Raw genomic sequence first — 26,467 nt, 5'->3', positions numbered from 1 at the left:
CCTGTGCATTTGCAGTGGTGCTCAATGAACCCAACCAGCTATAGTCACCTCCTTCTATTCCTGAGTCTCACAAGGAAGTGGTCAGCCTGCGCCTCAGTTTCCCCTGTGGCCCCTCCCCCTGACTTTTGCCCCACGGCTGACTCTGGACTCCCTGATACTCTCCAGTGGCCGCCTCTAGCTCCTCAGTCTCACTAACCTCTCTGACACCCAAGATCCAGTTTCTTATGTATTTACTTTTATGATCTAACTTTAATGACAGGAAATATATGCACATGGTTAAAGAAACTCTAACAGCCAGCAAGGTAAAAAGTAAAAAGTAAGTCTCCCAGGATCCCAGAACCTCACCCCGAGGCAACTGCTATTAGAAGTTTCTTTGGGGGTACCTGGGTGGCTCAGTCAGTTAAGCATCCAACTTCGGCTCAGGTCATGATCTTGCAGTTCTTGGGTTCAAGCCCTGCATCTAGCTCTGTGATGACAGCTCAGAGGCTGGAGCCTGCTTTGGATTCTGTGTCTCCTTCTCTCTCTTTCTCTCTCTCTTTTTTTTTTTTTTTTGTCTCCTCTCTTTACCTGTCCCCCTCTTCTCTCTTTCTCTAAAAAATAAACATTAAAAAAATTTTTTTAAAGAATTTTCTTTTGAGGGGCACCTGGGTGTCAGTTAAACATCCAACTCTTGATTTTGGCTCAGGTCACGATCTCAGGGTCATGGGATCAAGTTGTGCATTGGACTCTATGCTGAGTGTGAAGCCTGCTTAAGATTCTCCTTCTCCTTCTCTCTCTCTCTCTAATAATAATAATAATATAATAATAATAATAATAATAATTTAAAATAAAGAAGTTTCTTTTGATACCTTCCAGAAACACTCTACAGATATACAAACATACATTTGAATAGTGTATATTCTTGTTTTTAAACACAAATGGAAGTATTCTATACACATCTTTTCATCTTGCTTTTTTCCATCCAACAGTCTGTTTGAGATTTCTCCTTTGCAGCCATGCAGCTCCTGCAACCTCCTTTGTTAACAGCCACTTGGGGTTCCATATACCAGATATGTCATAATGAATTAACCAACTCCATAGCGCTGGATATTTAGGTTGTCTCCAGTCACCTTTAACACTTCAGACAATGATGTGGTGAACAGCCTTGTACCCTGTCACTGTGCACATGAGCAGAGACCCCTGTCAGGTAAATTCCTAGAAGTAACTCTGCCAGGAACGTCCTTGCCTTCTCGGGCCTGGCCCCCGCCAGCTCCACATACACTCCTGACTCCAGCTTCTGCTTTTCAGAAACCCGCAGCCATGCACCATTTCTGTAGGAGTCCTCTGTCCTTGGCTCTGTCCTAAAGCACCTTGACCCCAAGCTCAAAGACCTATAGCTTCAGCTGTTGCAGAACCACATGGTTTTACGGTCTCTTCATCATATCAAACTCAAATTATTCAAAATCAAACCTGAAATTTCCGCCACCCCCTTGAGTTTGGTCAATGGGATAAGATCTTCCCAAGAATGGCAATGGGAAACCTGGAGTTATTCTTGTTTAATGCTTGTTTATTTATTTTGAGACAGAGAGAAAGAGTGTGCATAAACGTGCACGAGCGGGGGAGGGACAGAGAAAAAAAGAATCCTAAGCAGAGCTGACGCAGGGCTCGAACTCACGAACAATGAGATCATGACCTGAGCTGAAATCAAGAGTCAGATGTTCAACCAGGTTGAGCCACCCACGCACCCCTGGAGTTATTTTTGAAAAAAAAAAAAAAAATTGTCTTCCTTTCCCTTTAATTCAATCTGTCACGGTGTCCTGCCTTCGAACTGCTCAATTTTATTCTCTGTAGCAGATAAGGCTGACTCCCTCCCCAACATCCATCCCAGCATCCTTTCTGCTTCCTAAAAGAGCCATGCATTTGGTGCTTTATTGATTCCTCCAGCTGAGTTCTTCCAGGAAAGCTGACTCTGGATTCTGGTATGAACTATTAGCCCGGGGCTGAAGATGTGACTTAACTGGATAGAAGAGAAGAACTAAGATGGTTAAGGGAAGGTTTTAGCTTTTCTACTGAGGGCTCCAGCTGCGACCAGCAGGCACTTTAGGACCGAAAGAGAAAGAAACCTTGGGTAGCAAAGCAAAAGAAACCTGGCTTCTTCATGACCTCCTGAGAAACTGGTTCAACTGAACCCAGAGCCTGCCTCCCAGCGAACTCCACTTCTGGGACTTTGCTGGTTAGGCCACTTTAAACTATGGTTTTCTTTTACTTGCCGTCAAAGGCCCTAAGCACCCAGGACCACCAGTCCCAGAACAAGCCCATCGTCACTGCAGGACCCGGGCCTTCACTCAGCCCTCTGCTCTTGTCCCCAGTTCTGCAGGCCTGTGCCAGTGTAGTTTTGTATTTTTTTCCCCCTCCAGAGCCTCCTCAATCAAAATCAAGACCCAGTTCTTCAGCTTAACTTATGAGGCTCTACACGATTAGCTCAGGTCTGGTTCCACAGCCGAGAGGGCTGAGTTTTGGAGCCAGGGACCAGGATTGGAGGTGGGGTTTTAAGCCATTTGACCTCTGGGCCTCTCAGCTTCCCCATGTGTAAAATGAGCACCTGTTTCTCTCCTTCTTGGCACTTATTAAGGGAAGTGCAATGACCTTGCTGGCTTGTTCACGTGTTAATTCACTTACCATTTGTTTCCTCCACTTGAATGCAAGCTGCATGAGCACAAAGAGACTTTCTCTCTGCTGGTCGATGCTCAGATACCCTAGCTGCTGGGAGGGCACGCAGCAGGCAGCCCCAGTCAGGAGCACTCTTCAGGGACGGCCTCAGTAGACCGTGTGACATCCCTTCCAAAGCCTAAAAGGTGTCTGTCTGAAGATAAATGCATGGTGGGCATAGAGGTCTGCCTCTCCCTTCTCAATTGGGGCCACTCTGAAGGGCGGTTCCATCTCTAGAACTTCCCATAGCGCTGCCCAAGCCTCTAGCAAGGCTGCCTCCAGCATGACCTCTGCCTTCGCTTCCCTCCCAAGGTATGGGCCCCAAGAACCTTCCCTCGCCACTTTGCTGGATGTTAAATTCAGCTGCCTCAGAGTTTGCCTCCTGGGTTTCCCAGTCTGTAATATCTTGCTCTCTCACCGCTATGTCCCTGCAGTGCCATAGAGCCCGTCATATGGTGGGAATCTATGAATGAATTAAGTAAAAGTTCCTCTAGGCCGGGAGCCTGGGGGGCTCAGTCGGTTAAGCATCCGACTTTGACTCAGGTCACGATCGCACAGTTCGTGGGTTTGAGCCCCGCGTCAGGCTCTGTGCTGACAGCTCAGAGCCTGGAGCCTGCTTCGGATTCTGTGTCTCCCTCTCTCTCTGACCCTCCCCTGCTCACTCACTCTCTCTCTCAGAAATAAATAAAACACATTTAAAAATTTAAAAAAAAAAAGCTCCTCTAGGCTTAGGGTTTTTCTCTGTAAACATAGGGTGATATCAGGAGTGTCAGAGTCCTTGTGAGGATACAAAGAGATGACACTTTTGGCCGCATCCGGCACCCTGCCAGGCACAGATGAAGAGCTTGGGAAATAACAGCACAGGCTGAGCTGACACCCACTGGATGCCAGAGACAAGGCTAGAAAGTTGCCCAGAACAGGAACGTAAAGTTGACTTTTTAATGAACTTTTTCCCTTAAGAATCTCCCAGTTCGGTTGGGTCAAGGGTTAAGAACATAAATAATTCTAAGGCAGGAGCCAGGCAGGACCATAAAGAGTGAAAGATGAAGTGGTACAGGATGAAGTGATGGAGACTACGGGGAGAGCACCACCAGAGCCACCTCCCTCGGCACGAACGGCCAGAGAAGGCATTCTAGGCAGGGGGCACAGCCTGAGCGAGGGCAGGAGATGGGGGACAGGAAAAGCGTGGTTTGCAAAGAGAAGAACTCAGCAACAGAACTGCAGATAACACGCCTGAAACGGGGGCTGGGCCAGATCACTTACAGTGGAACTGAGAGCCACAGAAGGTTCCTGAGTGGGAGAGAGTGGTGACCAGAGAACTGTGCTTCAGGAAGATGAAGACACAGGTACACGGCGGGTGGGTTGCATGGGGAGGGCGGGACGGAAGCCTCCAGAAGGAACCTGCCGGGGTTGCTGCTCGTCCCTCCCTCAGCTCCAAGTGCTGTGCTGGCCCCAGAGCCAGAGCTCGGCCGAGAGTTACTGACTCAAAGACATTTTATTTTGTCAGGGTTGGGAAGGGAAATATTCTCAACCACAGTTCCAGAAATGACTGAATGAGGAACCCAAACCAAACATTCCACCAGGCACGGGAGGCCAAAACCCTGATGATGCCTAACAGACCATCACACCCAGCCCTTGGGGACTCAAGTGGCAATGGATTCGCACTTGTCCGCATTTCTAGCATGACTTTCATGCCTGCAGAGGTGGGGGGCTGGCGGGCTGCTGCATGCATGGGGAGTGTACGCACCGTAGAGAACAATCATACCGACCAACCAGGGGCGCCACGGCAGCCACTGGCTCCTCGGGGCTGAAAGGGCGGAGCCCTGTCTCTCTGACCCAAATAAGTCTATACAATCAGGTAGCAGGGGTCTCCAGCCCTGCCTCTATCTTCTGCCCACTGCTAATGCCAGCTAAACGTCCTTTCTGGCCACGTGACTCTTGAAGGTGGGGGCGGCTTCTGGGGCACTTTAGGGTGGCTAGCAGCATCCCTGGCCTCTGACCACCAGAGGCCGGTAGCGTTCCCCACCTCCACTCCGGGCTGTGATAAGAAAAATCATCTCAGACATTCCCTGGGACACAGAACCGCCCCGGGTGAGAGCCATTGCCCTAGACCAAGGGCTCCAAGTAGCCACTCATCTCCAGCCTGCAGACATGTTTTATTTGGCCTTTCGGTGCGTTCAAACATCTGACTCATTTCTCAGCATTTAAAACATCAGGAAAGTCCCCCTTAGAAGTGTTGACTTTCAGCTTCTCTTGAAAAACTGGAGATCCAGCAATACTGAGCCCCTACTTCGAGTATGGCTGCCATTCTACATGAGGTCTGTGCTCTCCAGTTGGCCACAGTACCCAGCATCTCCCTTTCCCTGTCCACACCACCCACCTGGCCCATGGACGCGTTTGAGCTTATGACCCTTAAGCTAATGGGGTTGCACAGGGGGCAGCCATCCGAACCCCCTGGCACTCATCGAGGTTGGCAATACCAGACCTGCTAGACTGGACCCTAGGAAGGTGTCTTTTTAACAAGTGCCCTGCTCGGAGCCCAATACTTGAGGGCCACTGAAGAGTCTGGCTCCCAAGGCCCACCTCCTGGCTCCCCCATGGGCCCCAACATCATTGCCTGCTGTAGATTCTCAGAGCCCCCTGTACCCATACTCCTGCTTGCACTACCTCCTCTTGTACCTCTGTGGCCAACTCCTCACCAAGTTTCCGTTCAATCTACACAAGCATATGTGGAACACTTACTAGGTACCAGCCTCAACGAGGCACTGAAGACACAACGCTGAGTGAGACATGGCTCCTGCTTTATCAACTGCAGCCGGCATTTACAAAGGACTTTCCACGTGCTGAATACTGTCCAAAGCCACTTCCATACATTATCTAACTAAACCTTTAAGGTAGGTACTATTATGCTCCCTTGACAAAAGAGGGCTGACGGCTCAGAAGCGTTGAGTGACTTGGCCTAGGCTGCACAGCTAGGAAGTGGCAGAGCCAGGATTCAGCTTTCGGTTGGTCTGACTCCAAAGACGGCACCTGTAATGTTTTTCTGTGGTCCGCTTCCGCAGGGCCCAGGAGGAGATCCAGGCACATGGATGGGAGAGGTCATCGCAATGCCCTAACAGCAACGAGCCCAGGGCACAGAGAAGGTGTGAAGGAGGGTGTGCCCTCTGGCAGGACACCACGTGGCTGTCTGGTACACCTTCTCACCGCCTGTGCAGCAGTCTGCACCCCTGGCCCTCGCCCCACTTGCGGCAGGCATAGTTCTCCTTAGCCTGGTCCTTCTTAGCCCACCTGTCCTGTTAGAAATAAATCAGCCATGATGACCGCCTCTCACTTCTCCCTTCCTTCCTCTAGTAACAGGAGAGGAGACACGGTGGAACTGACCCCTGCTTGCAAAGTCATACAAGATGGTCCGTCAGTCATGGGACCCAGTTTGACCAGAGCACTTGTCTCTAGTGATTGGGTTAGAGATAGGAACATATTCCAGGCTAAGCCAATGAGGATCTTTCCTGGGAGCTTTCTGACAGCCATACTCTCAGATCTTCTCTCATCTGGGGTTGCTAAGCTAGGGTATCAGGAGTCTTGGGCTGCCTGCAGTCACCTTGCCCACCACAAGAAGAGTCGAGGTTTGACAACAGCATCTGCATCCTGGGTCCAGTGAAACCTAAACGAGACTTACATCCAGACTTCCTCTGTTATTGGATCCACTAAATTGTCACTTTTGCTGATGTGAAAGAATACTGATGTAATCTGTGCTTATGTCAGTCTGAATGTACCAGAGTGACCACAGAGCAAGACAGTCTTCTGAAAACCCTCCTCCAGGCACAAGTTTTCAAACAGTTCCTGCAAAAGGAACAGTCTCCAAGCAATCAGAGCATAAGCTCCTTAAAGGCTGGGACTATGGCTTCCTGTGGTTCTGGTCACAAAGACTTGCATACAGAAGGTGCTCTATAAATGCCTGTTTACGAGCTAATTGATACACAGAAGCAATAGGAAACCAGAAAGGAGTACAAAGTGGCCATATTTTAATTTCTTTTTTTTTTCCAAAAAAAAAAAACAAAACCCCTACATATTCATGTCAACATGGGACCAGCTGGCAAAAATTTTTTTGACACAACAGTTCCTGAGTGAAATCAATTTCTTTACTCTGAAAAATCTTGCCATGGATGATTGACTTAGTTTTCTCTTAAAGTTTTTGTTTTAGAGAGAGAGAGAGAAAAATAGAGAGAACAAATGAGGGAGGGGGCAGAGAGAGGGTGACAGAATCCCAAGCAGGTTCCACAACTGTCAGCCTAATGCGAGGTTCGAACTCACGGACTATGAGATCATACCCTGAGCCGAAACCAAGGGCACTTAACCATCTGAGCCACCCAGGCACCCCTGATTTAGTTTTCAGTACAGGGCTAATTGAGCTTTTAGGGGGAAACCCTCAAAATTACTGCCGTAGGTCCTGGGACTTCGTGAGCTATATTTGAAAGCTTCTGTTTTTTGTTTTTTTTTTTTAATATTTTATTTATTTCTGAGAGAGAGAGAGAGAGAGACAGCGTGAGCAGGGGAGGGTCAGGGAGAGAGGGAGACACAGAATCTGAAGCAGGCTCCAGGCTCTGAGCTAGCTGTCAGCACAGAGCCACATGCGGGGCTGGAACCCACGAACCGTGAGATCATGATCTGAGCCGAAGTCGGACGCCCAACTGACTGAGCCACCCAGGCGCCCCTGAAAGTTTCTGTTTTTAAAGGGCAAACTAACAGGTGGGTCATTTCCAGTCCTAACATCACCCTTTGTGCCTAGAAAAATAATGACCATCCGAAAATGTTGGGTTTTAATGACAAGTTTCCCTCCACTTCTCTGAAGGAGACCATTTGAAACAATCCTTGAGAAAAATCCCTCCAAGGAGGGAGGTGGAGGCTTCCTCAACTCTCAGCTGTCCTGGGGTGGGGGGTGGGGGGCTCTCTTTCACCTTGTCAGGTGCTGCAGCAGCAAAGGCTCATCTCCCTTTGCTCGACTACATGTTTTCATGTTGGGTTGCCTTTGGGGACAGTTCATGGCTTTCCTAGTTCTAGGGTTCCAAGCAAACAATAGGAAACAAATAAAACTAAATAAAACAAAAGTTTTGGCTCTTTTAGTTGTAAAAATCCAACTTTGTTTCCACACTCCTACTTGTTTTCTAAGTAACTAACAAACCTTGAGACCCGCAGATGTTCCCTGTTTATTTATTTATTTATTTTTAATGTTTTATTTATTTCTAGGAGAGAGAGAGAGAGAGAGAGACAGCGTGAGCAGGGGAGGGTCAGAGAGAGAGGGAGATACAGACTCTGAAATAGGCTCCAGGCTCTGAGCTGGCTGTCAGCACAGAGCCTGACACGGGGCTCGAACCCACGAACCGCGAGATCAAGACCTAAGCAAAAGTCGGACGCTTAACTGACTAAGCCACCCAGGTGCCCCAGATGTTCCCTATTTAAATACATGATATATGTACCACTGGCCGTCCCCCAGAGCAATTGTGCTTTTACTTCCCAAGCGAAGACTTAAAAGGCATGTCTCAGAGGGACGGGGCTTCTCTAGTTTGTCCTGGGAGGTCAGCTTATCCCTGGAAACAGTGCTTTAGACAGCTAGCTGGCTGTTTCTCCTAGCTGTGTCCTGGCTTGCCAGTAAGTGGGTTGTGGGCGCTCTGCCGTGTCACGGCCCCTTGTCCCCAAACATCAGCCAGAGCCTAGTCTCTCCCCCACCTGCCATCCGGACCCTCGTTACTCTTCCCTCTCCTCTCTCGTCTTCCTGTCCCTGTTCCTGGATGCCTCCCTGCTTCAACTCCCTTCCCACACTACTCCAGGACTGCTATTGCTGCAGCTCCGAATGCTGTCATCTGCATGTTTGTGCAAGAAGCTGGAATGCACACTTGAGCCCCGACCTCTTCCCCCTGTTGCCGGGGCTGGGATACCAGACTGCAGGAAGCAGGAAGGCCCTGGGCCCAGTCGTCAGAGGTTCTTGGCAGCAGTGGGCCCCACTGATGGATACCTAGGAGCCCAGCAATGTCACCCTCCTCCCCCCGTAATTACTCTCCGCATCTTTCTGGCATGCTGTTTGCACTGAAGGCCTCCATTTTCAGCAATGCTTAACGTAACAGGTCTGAGGAAGTCCAAGCATACCCTGGAATGACTACACTCAAGTGACCGGACAGACTAGGAGTTTTGGGATCTTTACTAGTAATACTAAGTAGTAGTATTAATAACACTTGTTATCGTTGTTAATAATAATGCTTAGTACTGTTGCTACTCATACTACCTGTCAGTATAGATCATGACAACAATACTATTAGATAGTGAACAATACTAGCTATTGTTCATTGATCTCTCAGCATGTGCCAGGCCCAGTGATACCTACTTTACAGATAATCACTCACTTGAGCCTAGTATCGGCCCCTTCTTTATGGGAGGCACCATCATTAACCTCACTTTAAAGATGGGGACATAGATGCTCAGGGAAGGTGAGTAATAAGCCCAAGACCATAGAGCTGGCAGATGTGATTCTCTCAGCCATTCCTCTCTGCTGCCTCCATTGGGAGAATTAGCACTCTATGTGCCTTTAGAATTTTTTTCCCCCAAGCATTCCCAAATAATGATAAAACACGGATACTCCTCTGCCTTCAGTATGAAGAGCATCCTGACGTTTACAAGGCTCTGCTGTAGATCATCGTAAATATCAGATAACACCCAGTGCCCAGTGCCATTCTGCAGAATCTCCTGTTATCTGTGACCAAGTCCCTGCCCTCCCCCATGGCCTCCAGGTCAAGGCAGAAGGAGACGGGGTGGAACGCTGGCCTGAGTCTCTGTGGAAGCAGAGCATATTCAGGAGTAGTCTTTCTGGACTATGTCCCTGACGTTGACCTACATTTTTTCCCCATGAATCTTTTACAGGTAAGGAGAGAAAATTTTGGAGTGAGGATAGCATGACAAAGCTATCTTTCTGAAAAATCAGTATCTATGAAAACCTGCAGCCACTGAGTTTTGAGCTGTTTTTTTTTTCCCTCTCTAGATGATCTTTGAGGTGAATACAAATGTTGTCAGGCTTATTTGTTAGATTCAAAATATTATTATTCACATATTACTGCTGCATCACTGATCTGAGACATCACTTTAACCTCCCTGTCATTTTATCATCTGATCTTTTTTTCATCTGCATTGTTTGTGATCAGGACGTAATAAAGACTGCTTTGGTGTTTCAAAAATGTCTGTAGCCAGCTATCCACACCCTTTGTATCCATTCTCCCATCCACCCGTCTGTTTGTCCACCCAACTACTCACCCATCTGTCCACCCACCCATGTACCCATGAACCTACCCATCCACCTCTCTGCTCATCCATCCGTCCTTCTCTTCCTTTCTACTCCCATATCACCCTCCCTGATCCAGGCTCCTCCCACCCATTCACCACTAATCTGTGTATTAGTGTGTATGTGTTATAACATGTAACTGCTCTCCTTGAGTCCAGCATGTTTCTTTCAAAGCCAGCAAACATATCAAATTAATCATCCTTAAACCTGGCTCTGATTATGTCATCCCCATTCAGGAAACTTTGGTGATGCTCCAATGTCTCGAAAATAAAGCCCAACCTATTCTGACATCCAAGGGCATCTTCCGTCTGTCTCCAACTGGGCTTTCTTCCCCACCCCCCCAACACCCCCACCACCTTAATTTCAGTTCCCCAATATTTCAAACATACAGAAGAAGAGAGGAAACAATAACAAACACTCACGAAGATGCCACCCAAATTATAGATTTTTTCTGTTTTTGCTCCAAAACCACTCTTGGAAAGCAAAATGTCACAGATACAGCTGAAGTGTTCTCAGTCCCCTTTCTTCCTCTCTCCTTCCTCAACTGCTCCTCTGCAGCTAGTGTGTCTTACACAGCCCACCTTTGCATAGCTTTAGGTCACACAGGTTTCTAATACTATAAACAATATGAACCTGGGGCGCCCAGGGGGCAGTCAGTAAAGCGTCCAACTTCCCCTCGGGTCACGCATCATGGTTCATGGGTTCAAGCCCCTATCAGGCCCTGCACTGACAGTGTGGAACCTGCTTGGGATTCTCTCTCTCTCTCCCTCTCTCTTTGCCTCTCCCCACTCATGCGCTCTCTCTCAAAATAAATAAATAAAAACTTAAAAACAAACAAAAAAACCAATATGAACTTCTGTTTTAAATTATTTAAAAATATCACAGCTTAGCTTGCTTCTTTGGCCCAACATTGCGTTTCCAAGTCTTATCCGCACTGATACACATAGATCTAGTTCCTTCATCTTAAGGATCGTCTGCTCTTCCACTGTATGACTATACATAGCTTATTTACCATCCCCTTCATGATGAACATTTAGGCGATTTTTCTCTGTTACTTTACTATGAACACTATTGCAGCAAACTTCCTCATACAAGGTTTGTGTGTGTGTGTGTGATATACTAGAATATCTGTAGATTATACTTAGAAGTGGAAGTGCTGGGCCATAGGGTGTATACCTCTTCCTTCACTGTTGCTAGGTTAAGTCCAATTGTTCCCCAAAGGGGCTGGACCAATTTACAGGTTATGAGAGACCCTGTTTCTCCACATTCTTGTCAGCACTTAGGATTGTCCTACCAATCTAAACTATGAGTCAAGCTATGTCTCATTTGCTTTTCTCTTTACTTATTTGTTGTTGCAGGCAGATTTTTTTTTTTATTCTTACATAATGGAATTTATCAATATTTTTCTTTATAGAGTTTGTGCTTTTTTTGTGCTTCCTTTAGACAGAAGAAATACTCTTCTTTATGTTTCTCTTCCTATCCCCAAGATTTTAAATATAACCTCCTACATTTTCTTCCATGGTTTTAAAGTACTGCTTTTTACCTTTAGTGCTTTCATCTCTCTAGAACATATTTTTGTGAATGAAGGTAGAGGTCTTATTTTTCTATATAAACAATATGTGTGTGTATGTATAAAATCATTTCCTGAAAATGACCCCCAAAGTGACAACAGTGGAATCTACTCTGCTTCTAAATCGCCTACCCTACGCCCCGACCAATCTGCAATGCACCGCTGTCACGTACTGTGCTCTCATTTGCAAAAGGTCCTATTCTGTCCCATTAGTCAGCTTACCTAGCACTGCTCTAAAACTGCCTGTTTTACTATCACTTTAGAGAAACTCTAAATAAGGCAAATGATTCAACAAAAATTTAAAAATATAACCCACAGACCTTATTTTCTTATCAACAGTGATAAAGTCAGAAGTTAAAAGCAAGTATAAAGCTTAAAAAAAAACCTTTGAAACTAAAATACACATAATTCTGAATAATTCATGGGTCAAAGAAGAAATTGCCATGGAAATTATGAAATATTTCATTGTCATGAATAACAAGGAAAGCGTCACTTATCAGAACCTCTAGGATGCAGCTAATTTGTAGCATTAATGGCATTAATTTTCAATCATTTTTATTTTCTAATGGACATAGCTGACAAACAAGAACACGATTAACTTCTGTAACCAGCCATCTTGCTGAATTCTCTTCAACAGGAAGTATGATATTTGCTGTTGGCTTTTGGTAAATGCCCTTTATCAGGCTAAAGAAGTTTCTGTTTATTCCTGTTTGCTAAGAGTTTTTGTCTTAAATGGTAAAACAATTAGAAGCATGCCTTTTAAAAGTCAGGAATATTACTTCTCTCCCACTTCCCTCCATGCTGTACTAAATGAAAGTCCTAGCCAATATAATAAGGCAAGAAAAAGAAATAAGCAGTTATAAAAGAAGAGACAGGGCTGCCATCGTTTAGAGCTAATCGGTGAGTAGATTTCTGAGCATACATTTTTTTTTGTTTCTAACACTTTGTTTAATCTGTATGCCCTGAATAAAATATTCCCTCGTCCCATCTCCAAACTTAAGTCTCACTGTGTTCTTTCTCAAAGTCCCAATAACCATCCTAATAAAGCTAGTATTTATTGATTGCTTGCTGTGTACCAGGTAGTGGTTTTATATTATCTTTCTTTAATCCTTACAGCAACCCCATGAAGGAGGTTATCATTAGCTTCATCCTGAAAATGACAAAACTCAGAAGCTTAGGCTGAGCTCACACGGTCAGAAAGTGGCAGAATAGGGACTGAGCCAGAGAATCTGTTCTCAGCTCTAAACACTGCACTGAACTCCAACACCGACCTACCTGCTAATGATACAGGACCCAGACATTTCTGTCCGCCAGCCTTTGCTTTGGTCTGGAATCCCATGTCTGACTTTTCTCAAATCTCTGCATATCTGCGTGGACACAGTGATGAGGCACCCAGGTCCCTTTCAGTCCCTTTAAATCCCCCAGCTGCGTGGAGGGGTGCTGGCAGGCACTCCCAGCCGCTGGCCCTCTTAGGAACTGCCTTGGCTAAAGAGCCATCTGCCTAAGACCATGCCCCCTTCTGGGGACCCCAAGAAGGTATAAAGATGCAGTCTTCTCGCCCCTACTCAGAACTCAGAAGGGCCAGCCCAGCTTCAGAGCTCCCCCACGGAGACAACTGAGGCTTTAGTAGTGACTGCACCAGAGCCCAACTCCTCCATTCACTGACTCAAGCTTTCCTTCCTTTCCTTCTGCGGGTGGGGACCCTGAGAACATTCACAAATGGACCCCTGCATCGTAATCACTCTCAGTCAGCTTCCTGGGGAACCCAAACTGGGATAAATCCTAATCCTTCAAGACTCACTTCAAATGCTGCATTCCCAACATAAAACCTTCCCTGAGACCCAACCTCTAGCCCAGATTAGAAGTCCTCCCCGCTCTGAACCAAGGTCCTCTCTGCTGTATTTGAATCACACCTACACAACTGTCTTTGCTTCCAAAGATCTACAGCGTGATCTCTCCGAGAGAGGGCACTGTGTCTGACTCATCTCTATCTTCTTTACCACCTGTCTACCACCACACATGGGCTCCAGTCATACACACCTGGACTCAAATCCCAGCTCACCTTCATCAGCATCAGTTCCCTCATCTGTAAAATGGGATGATGACAGCATCTGGCTCTTAGGCTTTAAGAATTAATTACCTAGGGAGTGCTTAGCCCACAGCCCAGCACACAGTAAGCACTCACTGTTTGCTTTCTATGATTATTGTTTACCTACTGTCAGGATAGCACTAATATATGTTTATTGAGTGAGCTGAACGCCTGATGGTAACCAGCTCAGCAGGCTCTGCCAGCAGGGTGAGTGTTCACAACTTCATCTCCCTGGGAGCCAGTGGAGACCGGCCGAAGGTTTCTCATTCCCTTGGCAGTTTGCCCACTTGCTCTCTCTCCATGTAGGCCTCCGAGCTGGACCCTCCAGCATGCAAACCCTCACTCTCTCCTGCAACCACGAAATAAAAAATAAACTTGGCTTTGAATCCAAGGCCCTGGGCACTTTTGATCTTGGTTACAAAGCAAGGCAATTATTGGACACAAAAGCCCTGATTTATTTATGAAATGCGACGGACATCTTCGAGGCGGGAACGAAAAAGCTCACTGAAGACCAAGACCTATTGCCACACAGTGAATGGCTGCTTTCAAACACAAGCCCCCAGATGCCTTCTCTTCTCTGCTGAGAGTCTTTCCTCATTAGTGCTTCCTCCAGAACACCGCAGCTCCCAACAATCAAATTCACTTCACGGCCAGGCAAGTAATTAAATTCTGCAGGCATCGGAGCATAGAATAATGGATGGCTATTGTTAGGGAGGCTGGGACTGAAAATGGAATGAATGGGCTTCAGTGCCCAGTCTCAGACACGGTAGGGAGAGGAAGGGAGAGCAGGCAGGATGCAGATGGAACCTCCCCGTGGTGCTCTGCAGGAGTTAGTGGATTCAGTGCAGGTCCTGGAGTGGAAAAACCTGCCTTTGGGGCCAGACGCTGCACTGACCAGAGGCAGGCCTCCGTTCCCTCACCTGTGAAACAGAGGTAAGTCATTCTCCACGGGCGGTCCCCAGACCAGCAGCAGCGGCATCGCCAAGGAATTTATTAGAAATGCAGATTCTCAGTCCTCTCTCCACCTTACGAAATCAGACATTGTGGGGCCTAGCAATCTGCTTTACGAGACCTCCAGGTGGTTCTGAGGCTAGAATTTGTGAATCACCGGTAGATAATGTTTAAAAATGAGGCCACAAATGCAAATACATAAAGGGGCAGGGAGGCAAAATACAGGAGCCAAGCAGGTATGCTACACCAGAGAAGGCGGGGACGCTGGGGCAGCAGGGAGAGTGTGCCCTGCCTAGGGAGGCCACCAGCTGCTTGGTTCCAGCCAACTCTGCCAAGAATTACCCATGGGGATCTGATATTGGCAGAACTTCTTATTTCTGAAGAAAAATGCAAAGTCCTGATCTTTATGTGAAGGCCTACAATTTTCAAAAAGTGGTTTAATTTTTCTTAACATAGTGAGGGCCATGCAGATTATCCTTGAGAACCAAATTCAACGGAAGCCTGCCATTTTGCAGCCTCCCTTCTGAGTTGCCTTGGACCTCCACCGCGATATACTCACTGTGCTCTTGACTTTTCCAAACACTGAACTCCCAGCGTCCTTTCTCCATCTGGCAGACTCCTATTCATCCTTCAGCACCCAACTCAAAGGTCACCCCCACTGTGAATTCATCCTCAAGCCTCTGACCCACTGTCCACCACTCCACTAAGAAGGTAAAGAAGAATCAAACGTGAGATTAAAGAATTGACACACAGAAGAAGGGAACACAGAGGGAAGAGAGAGGGAGACATAGCGAACTTATAAAAGTCTTTCCCCAGAGGAGGAATTAGGACCTCTCAGAAGAGTTACCCTATTGCTGCTTGAAAAATCACTTAAATAAAAACAGTGATCCCATTTGACCAGAATCTAACTTTTTATTTATTTTAGTGAGAGAGCGGGGGAAGTGGGGAGGGAAAAAAAGAGAGAGAGAGAGAAAGAGAATGCCAAGCGGGCTAGATGCTCAGCACGGAGCCTAATGCAGGGCTCGATCCCATAACCCTGGGATCATAATCTGAGTCAAAATCAAGAATCAGATGCTCAGCCAACTGAGCCACAGCTGTCTCGACCAGAATCTAATAAAATAAAGTTTGAAAAGACCAAATATAAAGAAATACAAGTACAGAATTCAAAAGACAGATTAAAGAACAGCTAGCATAAAAATACCCAGGGATTCAAGCAGGGAGCTCAGAGGGAGCCGGCCATGTGAAGAGATGGAGGTCAAAAAGGCAAACGCCTGCATAGGTTTCATTATTAGAAAGAATGTGTCTAGACAGACAGCCCTGCTCTACTCTTCGCCTGTCCAACCTTCCTGGAGTATTCTGAACAGATCTGAATGTTAACTGTGCAGGTCAGAGAAGCCTGGGGCCTGACTTCGGTGGGGCGAGGGGGGGGTGGGGGCAAAGCCAAATCACAGGGTAAACTGAAGGGACCTGGGGTGTTTACTCAGACAGAGGTGGGAAAGATCTGGCTGGGTGGTCGTGATTTCTGTCTTCGAGCAGCTGACAAATTTCCACGTGGCTTGGTCTACGTGGCCCTCAGGACGGGACCAGGACCATGAGTGTAAACATGGAGATTTCATCTCAACACCAGGGAGAATTTTCTTTTATTTATTTATTTATTTATTTTTAAATTTTTTTAATGTTTCATTTATTTTTGAGAGAGATAGACACAGCGTGAGCAGGGAAGGGTCAGAGAGAGAGGGAGACGCAGAATCCGAAGCAGGCTCCAGGCTCTGAGCTGTCAGCACAGAGCCCGACGCGGGGCTCGAACCCACGAATCGTGAGATCATGACCTGAGCCGAAGTCGGACGCTTAACCGACTTGAGCCACCCAGGCGCCGCTCAACATTGGGGAGAATTTTCTGTTGATCATGGTTGTCCCCAGATGGAATGAGCCATCCTGAGAGGTAAGGAATACCATTTCTGAGGGACATCTAGCAGAGGGAGGACGGCTCCTGGAGCAGATGATAAAGGGACAAGGACACAGACCTAGTGGACATCTGTTGTTTTATTTCTCCCGTCTTCTTAGAAGATGACTCTAGTTTTTCGGAGGAACCACCCATTCTCTGTGGGTGGGTTAGGCGGAGCTGAGTGTATGCGTGGCTTCGGGGGTGGGGATGTTTCCTGGGCCTGGTCAGTCAGAGCACCGCCTCTCGCAGGCCACAGATGCAGCTTCAGGAGCGCTGGTGTGGGCCATGTTGGGCGATCGGAGCCCCTAAGACTCAATTCTGGGAGAAGGGAGCTCGGACTTGCCACGGGGCTTGATGCAGGTGGGAGGCAAGCCTGGAGCTGCCGGCCGGGAGGGGGGCACATGGTTATCACATGGAAAGAGACTTCCTGTGAAAGAGTCCTTCACCCCACCCCTGAAAAAACTGAGAAAACAGAGAAAATTGGAGCAGAGGTGCAGGGAGATGGAGTTCTTCTATGCCCTTGAAGCCCCCATGCCCAAGCCAGCCTTGGCTCTGGAGAGCCGCTAAGTCCCTGGCCCAAGACAGCTGAGATGGGTTTCTGTTGTTCGCAACCATAAAAGCTCTGACCACCATGATGGCCTCTAAGGTCTCAGCCGGTCCCTCTGGCTGCAACGGATCCTTATCTCGTCCTTAATGCAAGGGCCGCTGTGTGCCTATGTCCACTTGCCCACAGGAGTCGTAGGATGCCTTGTGGAATGGGAAGTGCTGTCTCTAGTCATAAGAACGACTGCAAAGGGGAAATGGAGAATCAGGAGAAGGTACGTTATTAAGTCAAAGAGCACGTGAGACAGTGAGAAGCTGGCAGGCAGAGCAGCTGCCCCAGACCCAAGCCCAGGAAGGACACCTGGCCCAGAAGCTTCTCCCACCTCCTGCAGATGCATGAGCAGTGCATAGGTGGTGAAGGAACACCCACTCGAGTGTTAGGACCCAGCTCAGGAATGGGGAGGGGGCTGCTCCAGTCTTCGGGGTCATTAGCCACCATTTAATGAGCATCTGATGGATGCCAGGTCTGTGCCGGACACTTGGCCTACCTCTGCTCTTCAAAGCAGCCCCTAAAATGGGCCCTGTCACCATCTCCATTCCCTAGATTTCGAGAAAACTGAAGCTCGGAGACTTGCCCGGGTTCACGAGTCAGTGAGGGGCAGTTCTGAGACAAACTTCAAAAGCCCAGCCATACTGCTTCCCGCCGGTGGTGAAAACGGGGCCCAAAGTGGACAAGTCTGGGTTCTCTGGAAGTTTCTCAGGCTTTACCTGCTCATTAGCAAAGTGGGGTGAGTGGCGATCCCACTCCCCAGTCTGACCAGAGACTGGCCTCACCGTTGCTCTGAGGTCTGCGGAATCTATTAGTACATGAGGAGTGCAGCCTCCGTGCCGAGATTATCTGTGACTGATGTGACACAAAGGGACCGAGCTGTGCTAAATCAGCCAGCCAGGCCCTTCTCCGGCTCTCTCCCGGCCCACAGGGGCCAGGTCGTTTCCTTTGTTCCACAGCCACAGGCCTGGTAACAAGGAGCCAGAAGCTCAGCTGTCGACATTTTTTCATTATTTTCTACCCTGTTAACCCCCATCACCAGTGAGGCTGCTGTCAGCCTAAATGAGAACTGAAAAGATTTATCTCACTTGTCCCAGCGCTCAGTCAGGAAAAAGACCCTTCATTTCCTAACGGCCCTGATGACCCTTTCTCTGTGAGTCACTCCCACCCAGGAAAAAGATGTGACAGCGGCACCAGGCGGGGGGCTTCTGGCCAGACCGAGGGATCGGAATCATCTGTTTGGTTTTGCAAAGCACTGTGTTGTTTTTTTTTTTTTTATTATGGCACTGTATTTACCTTCCTAATTATGTTTGCTCACACAAATATTAAACTTAGACCACATTTCGTAAACACCTCCCCAGGAGAGGAGCGGCACACATTGTGTGGTGGAAGGGAATTAGCCTGTGGTTTTACAGTATTGCCGTGGAAGTCGTCCTGAAAGTGGACAATCCAAATACAGACCACACGGAGATGATTACATTTCAAATCGACTTGTTCTCCTCCTCCTGCGTCTAGCAATCCCAGGTCACCGAACCCCTAAAATGGGCACGTGGCAGGGCCAGAAGAGCTCAATAATTTTGGTAGTAACGCTCACCTTGCTATAGTGGTAGCCGGCTTTCCCGAACACTTACTGTCCGTGTCTTTCTTTGGACTAACACCCTCTTATTTTTTAAAAAATTTTTTAATGTTTATTTTTGAAAGGGAGAGAGAGAAAGAGAGAGAGTGGGGGAGGGGCAGAGAAAGAGGGAGACAGACCATCCGAAGCAGGCTCAGTGATCTCAGCACAAAGCCCGACACGGGGCTTGAACTCCTGAACAGATCGTGACCTGTGCTGAAGTCGTTTCTGTTTTTTTATCTTTATTTTTTTCATGGGTTAATACCCTCTTAATCTTCCCCAAGGCCGTGTGTGTTTTTATTCCCATCTCACAAATGACGAAACTGAGGCACAGAGTTAAAGGAACAACACACAAAGACACACAGCTGATAAATTATGGAACCAGGATTATGAACCTATGAACCCAGGAATTTTAAAATTCTGGACCCAGAGACCACACCCTGGTCAACATCTCCCCGTCCTTCACACGCACTATCCCCTTCAACCCTCACACTGCCCCTGGGAAGTAGTTGACCTTAAAACCATTTGATGGACACAGAAGATGAGGCCCATTGAAACCAAAGGACTAGCCCATTTTACAGAGAGGAAACGGAAGTTCACAGAGGTGGGTTCAGATCTACAAACATCACACACGGCATCTACTGTCTGCCAGGCGCCGTGCAAGGCGCTGGGGATGTAGAGACCTCAGGGCACATACAAGTGACTGCTCCCTGCACACTTGACTTCTGGGCATTTATATGGGTAAAACCTTTCTGAAAGCAACAGAGCACTGTGTTAAAAGCCTTAAAAATGAGCAAACTTTTGACCCAAAAACTCCTGTTGCAGAAGCCGACCATAATAGCAGTGACCGTGGCAAAAGTATTTATACAAAGACGCTCTCCGCCGTGTTATTTCTAAGAGTAAAATAATGGAGATTAACCTAAGTGTTCAGCAATAAAAGATTGGTTAAATAAGTTTGGGTAATCTCTACCATGAAATTCTATGGAATCATTTAAAAATGGTACAGAAATATATTTATTGACGTGCGAAAATTCTGTAATACAGTGTTATGTAATTTGTTAGGTGACATAAGGTAGTAAAGTTATCGATGCAGTCTTGTGTCATTTGGGAAATGTATAGTGGAAATGCATAGATATGAGAACTTACAAAAAATGTATTTGCAGTTATATGAAAAATAAATTCCTATGGTACCAAAGTGATTATTGCAGGGTGATAGCATTCCCAGAGATTTTAATTTGTGTGTGTGTGTGTGTGTGTGTGTGTGTGCACATGTCCATTTCCCCCAGTTTTCCACAATGAACATGCAGTATTTGCCAACCATGTAGAGATTTTAACTTTTGTGGGGGTGGCTGTGGAAGTGGCTGAGGCCACCAGTCATGTCTAGGATTCAGACTCAGAGTCTGGGACACCGTGTCCAGCCCTCGGCCCCTTGCACCCTTCAGCTCGCCTGCCCTCCCGGTCCCACCCCCCCACACCATATCCCACCGTGGCCGGCAGCGATGCCGTGGCCAGCCTGGGGCAGGGATGTCCAAGCAGGCGGAGCGGCCCGCTTGCCCACCTTTTTGAAGAGTCTGATGACATCCTCGCTGATCTGTGAGAGGCGGACGATGACATTGTTCATGAAGATGTCATTGAGGGTGGCATGATCTCGACTCTCCCGCCTGGTCTGATGCAGGACTAGGTACCAACAGTTCACGGGTGAGAGGAGGTACTGGTCCTTCCTGTGGAAACCAAGGCAGCTCAGGTTGGCTTCACTGGGACTGTCGCCCACATAGTATTCTGCATGGTCATCCACTGTAGCTCTTTTGACCCTCAAGGGGCCCTTTCAAGTTCGGTTTCATTGGAACACATTTACAGCTAGCGAAGTGATTCCCCCAAGGTCCTAGAGCAGTGCTGGGGCCAAACCCAGGTCTTTGGGTCCTAAGTCCTTTCCCATTCCCCTCTCCCACTGCATGTGGCATTTGCTATGTGCATCGCTCCCTTCTGGGCAGAAGCTGCCTTCCATGAGGCTAAGAAATACTCAACCAATTGTGTTTGAGATACCCACAGTAGTTCTAAAACTATGCAGTGGAGAAACAGAAGTGGACACTTCCCTGACTCCCCCAGCCCCTTGGACCCTTGACAAGGGTCAGCTTCTGTGTCTTGGCTTCTTGGAAACACATGTCTTTTGTCTCCCAGTGGAGCTGGGGGCTTGGAGGGTTTCAGGTTCTGTACTTGAAAGGATGTTAGCCCATCTTCCCAAATGGCACGCCTGAGCGAAGTACATACAAGACAAAGAAGTCTCTCTCCTGTAACAACGGACAGGTCTTAGCAGCCTCTAAGTGGGCATTTTGCTGAAGCGCGGATTCTCAAAGTGAGTTCCTCAGGCCAGCAGCAACATCACCAGAGATCCTGCTAGAAATGCAGATTCTTGAGCCCCATTCCAGACCTGCTCAATCAGCTAGAGGTGGCAATGTGGGTTTTAACACACCCTCTATGGGATTCTGATTCAAGCTAAAGTCTGAGCACCAGATATCTACATACCACAGTCTCAGAAGGCTTGAGAAATGGGATTTTTCTGAAAACTGAAATGGGAGAATATCCCTCTCTTCTGTATACTTTCCCAAAAGCCTCTCTGTTGGCCTCGGTAAAGGGTGTGTGTGTGTGTGTGTGTGTGTGTGTGTGTGTGTGTGTGTACACATCCTACTCTCCAGAAAGAAAGAGGTCAGGGTAATTAGAAACCGATAATCTCACGCGGCCACATGTGGTGGTGTGCTGTGTTCTTGCCCTCTGGCCCTGATTCTTCCCTTACTCTACTTCCCAGGGTGGGAAGGACATGTTGGAAAGGCAGGATGTGGGGGACAGGGCCGTCCGCCTGTGACGCTGGTGGCCTCTACGATGCCCCCAGACCTGCATTCTCCCCTCGTGCCCTCAGGGTGGGCCACCCCCGAGGGCTGGACACAGATGCAGCCAGCCACCCACTAGCAGCAATTTTGAGGAAGGCGATTCTGCTGACCCTCACTATGACCACATCATCCTCCCACAGCCAAGTGGATGTGCCAGGGGTGCAGCCCTGACGATCTCCGGGCACCCGCGGCACCCCTACGCCCCATACTCCACCCCAACACCTGAGCTTGGGAAGGACAGGTGAGGAGGGGCCTCTTACAGGAATTTTCTTGCTGGCACCAAATGGGCTAAAATGCCGCCTAGACAGCAGGAATCGCGGAGGAAAGAGTTTGGTTTAGAGGATGGCTATGGTGGGAAATGCATAAAGAAAAAGGAAAAGATAGGCTGCCATAGGAGAAAAATGAACAAATGCTTCCTTGCTAGTAGCCTAGAGAAAAAGCTAGAACACGAAAAAACTCAACCACCCAGCCCCATTGCCTCGGCATTTACTCAGCGTCAGGTCTCGGGTGGGCTGTGAAGGAGAGAAAGCGCTATAATGGAGACGTGTAAGGAGCATCAGTTCCGCTTGAGAAGCTGGAGAAGGCACCACTCTCCCCCGTGCTCTCCACACGCCGGGCACGCAGCGCCCTTCTCCTTCGTGCCAGGTTCCCTCCCACCCGGGGCCTTCACGCATGCTCTTCCCTCCGTCTGGAACGCGCGAGCCCCTGCTCTTCCTGTGACTGCCTCCTTCTCTTCCTCTTGGTCTCAGCTTCAATGGTGCCTCCACAGAGAGCACAGCTGTGAGCAAACGCTAAGGCACGGGTTCTGAAACTGTGGTACCTGGACCAGCAGCATTGGCATCAGCCAAGAACTTGTTGCAGGTGCAAGTTCTCAGGGCCACCCCAGGCCACTTAATAAGAAACCCTGTAGGGGGAGGCCCAGCATCTGTGTTTCAACCAGCCCCCTGGGTGCCCTAACACACTCGGGTTTGAGAACATTTGCCTTAAGGAGTTTCCATCCCCGTTCCTCATCCTACTGTAAGTTCTTCCAGAGGAGAGACTGTTGTGGTCCAGGTACCACAGCCAGTGCCCAGGAACGGGCCTGATTCATAGCAGATGCTGTAGAAGAGAGTTGCACGAGAAGAGTACACATTTGTGCTGGGTCTTGAAGAACGGGTAGGAGCTTTCCAAAACAGAGCAGAGAGAGACAGAATTGTAGGCAGAGGGGACCATGGACACAAAGATAGGTAAGTGGCTCAGTAGAGCCAGAATTTCAAATACGTTAAGGGAGGACTGGTAAGACATGAGGCTGGAGGGACAGAGTAAGGGCTTGATTGTGGGGAGCAACGAATGCCAAGCTAGCGAGCTTGGAATTTATCCTCTAGGTCACATGGTTCTCTACCTAGCTGTACACTAGAATCACCTGCAGAGCTTTAAGAAAACACCAAGAGCCAGGCCCAATCCAAGACCAACTAAATCAGAATCTCTAGGGGTAAAGCCTTAGTATTGGTATTTTTTTAAAAAAATTTTAATGTTTATTTATTTTTGAGAGAGAGCACGAGCAGGGGAGGGGCAGAGAGAGAATCCAAAGCAGGCTTCAGGCTCTGAGCTGTCAGCACAGAGCCCAACGTGGGGCTCAAATTCACAAACCATGAAATCATGACCCGAGCCAAAGTTGGATGCTTAACCGACTGAGCCACCCAGGTGCCCCTAGTAGTGGTATTTTTAAAACACTTTCTGTAACATTCTAATGTGTAGCCAGGGCTAAGAATGACTGCTGTAGGCAGTGAGGGGTTATGAAAGTTACTGAAGCAGAGGTTAAGATCACTGAGGGCAGACTGTAGGATGGATGGATGGATGGATGGATGGGTCGATGGATGGATAGATGGATGGATGAATGGATAAATGGGTGGATGGATGGGTAAATATATGAGTAAGTGGATGGATGGGTAGATGAGTGGGTGGGTAGGTGAATGAGTGAATTAGTGGATGAGCGGATGGATACATAGATGAGTGACTGAGAGATGGGTGAGTGTATGGCAGGATGGTTGGGTGTGGACACAGGCACGGGGCTGGAGAGAGGAGGAACAGTCAGGAGGTGCCCTTAGTCTAGGAGAAGAGAGATGATGAGGGCCTGGGTGGGTAGCAGTGTGGCCAGAGAAGGGAGGGCTTGAGACACCTCCAAGGGAGTGCAGATCACCATGGAGAGCTCCAGGAAATAGGGAGGAAGGAGGGAGGAGAGGAGAGTGATCCCAAGGCAACTGGGTGGATGCTGATGACACAAAGTGAGATAACAACCGCAAGGGAGAAGCAGGCTGGGCAGAAAATACTTTGCACATCCCATTTTTCACTGCTTCCTAATAGAAATGGAAAGATTAAAGGAGAGATGAGATAATTGAGCTGTTACTCAAATTACTTCAGGGGCTTAGCTCAGTCTGGGATGCAAAAATTGAACAGCATCAGGGAATTAAATGTACAAAATTTATGGAAGTCACAGCCAGGAGGTGAATTTCAGGTGGGGGTGTAAGAAGGCAAGTGATCTTGAAAGGCTACAGAAGTGCTGGGATGGCTTGGGAGCCATGAAATGAGGTACCCTGGTCAGAGACTCGGTCAGAGAAAGACAGCACAGCCCTTCCTCATCAGAAGCTGTGGGCAGGAAGCAATCTCAGCAATCTCCGGCAGGGTCCCACAGGGAGGCAGGGCGAGCGGCGGCAAGCGGGAGAAAGTTACCCGAAAGCAACCAAGGGCTTGTCAAGCTAAAGTGAGCAGCTGCTGGGAAGAGGAAGGTCTTAGTTCTCTCAGGCTTCACTCATTCAGTCTCTGTGTACAGGCCAGGCGCAGCAAGGTGCTGAAGATGCAGCAGGGACCAAAGCAGCCGAGACCCTGCCCCCACATGCCTTCCACTCAAGTGAGGGGACACACAGGGGAACAGAAGATGATGACACAGCCTCATAAATGTAGTCATGAGAAGGAGCTGTGGAGCACAGGAGGGCCCCCTCGCTCACATTTGGTGGTGAGGTGATGGATGGCTTCCCAGAGGAAGCACTTTCTAGATTGAGAACTAAAGGCTGCACTGAAGATAGATCGAGCTTTCTAGACGGAGAAATATGGTGAACAAAGGCCCCAAGGGAGGCTGGGGAGAGCCTGTGGGGGAGGAGAACATAGTCGAGGGGGCTCCAGCATGGCGGTCTGGAGTGGAGGTGGGAGGCTGGGGAATCAGACAGAGGCCACACAGGGGCCTTTATGAGTTCCATTACAGAGTTTGAGCTTTGTCCTCAAGTCAGTGGGGAGCCATCAAAGAATCTAGAGTAGGGGAGTGAAAAAGGTAAAACTGCGTTTGCAGACTCTAGCTTTGGCTACTCTGTGGAGGATGGGCTCAAAGGGGCCAAGAGAGAAGATGAGGGACTCAAGAAATACCTAGGTAGTGAACAGCCTGGGCCTGGAGGCTGATCGCATGGAGTTTGAGATGGGGATGGGGAGGGAGGAAGAGATGTCCAGAAGACTCCCAAGTTCCTGGGTTGGGCACCTTGGGAGAGCACGGGTGGCATCTGCGGCACTGAGGAGGAGCAGGGCAGTGGTGAAGCAGGCAGGGATGGAGAGGAGCCCTGTTTGAACACAACAGGCTACGGCGCTTAGGGAACCCCCGGATGGTGGTATCTGGGCTAGAGAAACAAATGGGGAGGCAGGCACCCAGCACTCAGATGGTATTTCAAACCATGGGATGACATGGAACTCTTTCCGAATGTGCACGGCCACATGGCAGAGGAGGTAAGTCCTCAGGAGGCCCGGCAAGGCTGAGGCTGCCCCCCATCACCTAGGATGGTGATGATGGGCTAGCCCATCCTTCTCTGCAGAGATGCCGCCCAGGCCCGCCACCATCCGCTTGGTCTGTCCCAGAATGGGAGTTCTGCTTGTTCTGCTCGCCTCACCTTCTCCCGGCCCTGGCTCCCTTTGTGCGGGGCAGCTCGTTCATAGACTACATGGCTGGGGGGTGGGGGGTGGGGGACAGGGCTGTCCACAGCCAGGGTCAGGGGTGGAATCGACTGCTCTGTGGAAAGCTGCCATCCATGGCCTTGGCCACAGTGATGCCAGGCTCTCAGTGTGTCAGAAAGAAGCAGCGAGAGCCGCAGATGGAACCCAGCGTGGCAAAACAGAATGATGCCTGGACTTGAGGGTGACTGCTCACCTGTGTCCACCACACCGCCTCCGTGACCTTATGCAGGTCTGTGCATAACCCCTGTGTTCTAGCTACTCAAGTGGTCCCATTAACCTTGGGATTAAACACCAGAAAACAGCTCCATGGTCATTCATGCAGCAGTTCATCCACTCAATGCATTTTTTTATTGACTATTTCATATCGTCCAGACCCCAAGGATGTAATTTTGGGCACAAGAGACACACTTCCTGCTTCCGTGGAGTTTATAGTCTAGTGGGGGAGACAGACACTCCTCAAGAAATCCTGCAAATGTGTCTCAAGTTACAGCTGCAGGAAGTGCTAGAGAGCATGGTGCCATGGGGAGCCCTTAACAAGGAGACCAGGCCTGGGAGTCCCTAAAGTATCCCTGAGGAAGGGTCTCCAGGCTGGGCTCTAAAGGAAGAGGGCAGGGAACCTGGTAAAGAGGGTGGGAGGGGAGGCTCAGGGGACAAGGGCCCAGGCAAAGGGAAGAGAATGGGCAAATGTGGGGGGGGCATGGTGCATTTAGGAACTGAATCAAGGCCACTGCGGCTGGAGCCCAGGAAGCAAAGCAGAGGAGGAGACTGGTGCAGGGTCTCGAGGGCTCAGGCCAGCACATCGATCGCCATCCCATTGGCCATGTGGATTGTCCTGG

General features: G+C 48.7%; 1 protein-coding gene across 2 annotated transcripts in view; it reads right to left on the bottom strand.

Annotated features, from left to right (window-relative positions):
* SRGAP3 (SLIT-ROBO Rho GTPase activating protein 3) overlaps nt 1–26,467 on the bottom strand; it is a 263,789-nt gene that overhangs the window by 96,354 nt on the left and 140,968 nt on the right. For both annotated transcript variants that reach the window (XM_039231356.1, XM_039231357.1), the window contains exon 3: nt 20,333–20,495. In XM_039231356.1, coding sequence (XP_039087287.1) covers nt 20,333–20,495 — 163 coding nt within the window. The remainder of the gene's footprint in view (nt 1–20,332; nt 20,496–26,467) is intronic.

This window comes from Hyaena hyaena, unplaced genomic scaffold (assembly GCF_003009895.1).
Source record: "Hyaena hyaena isolate Hyena2069 unplaced genomic scaffold, ASM300989v1 scaffold_56, whole genome shotgun sequence".
In the NCBI taxonomy this organism is placed as follows: Eukaryota; Metazoa; Chordata; class Mammalia; order Carnivora; family Hyaenidae; genus Hyaena; species Hyaena hyaena.
The sequence above is the reverse complement of the archived record's forward strand: the minus strand, read 5'-3'. Positions and strand labels throughout refer to the sequence as shown.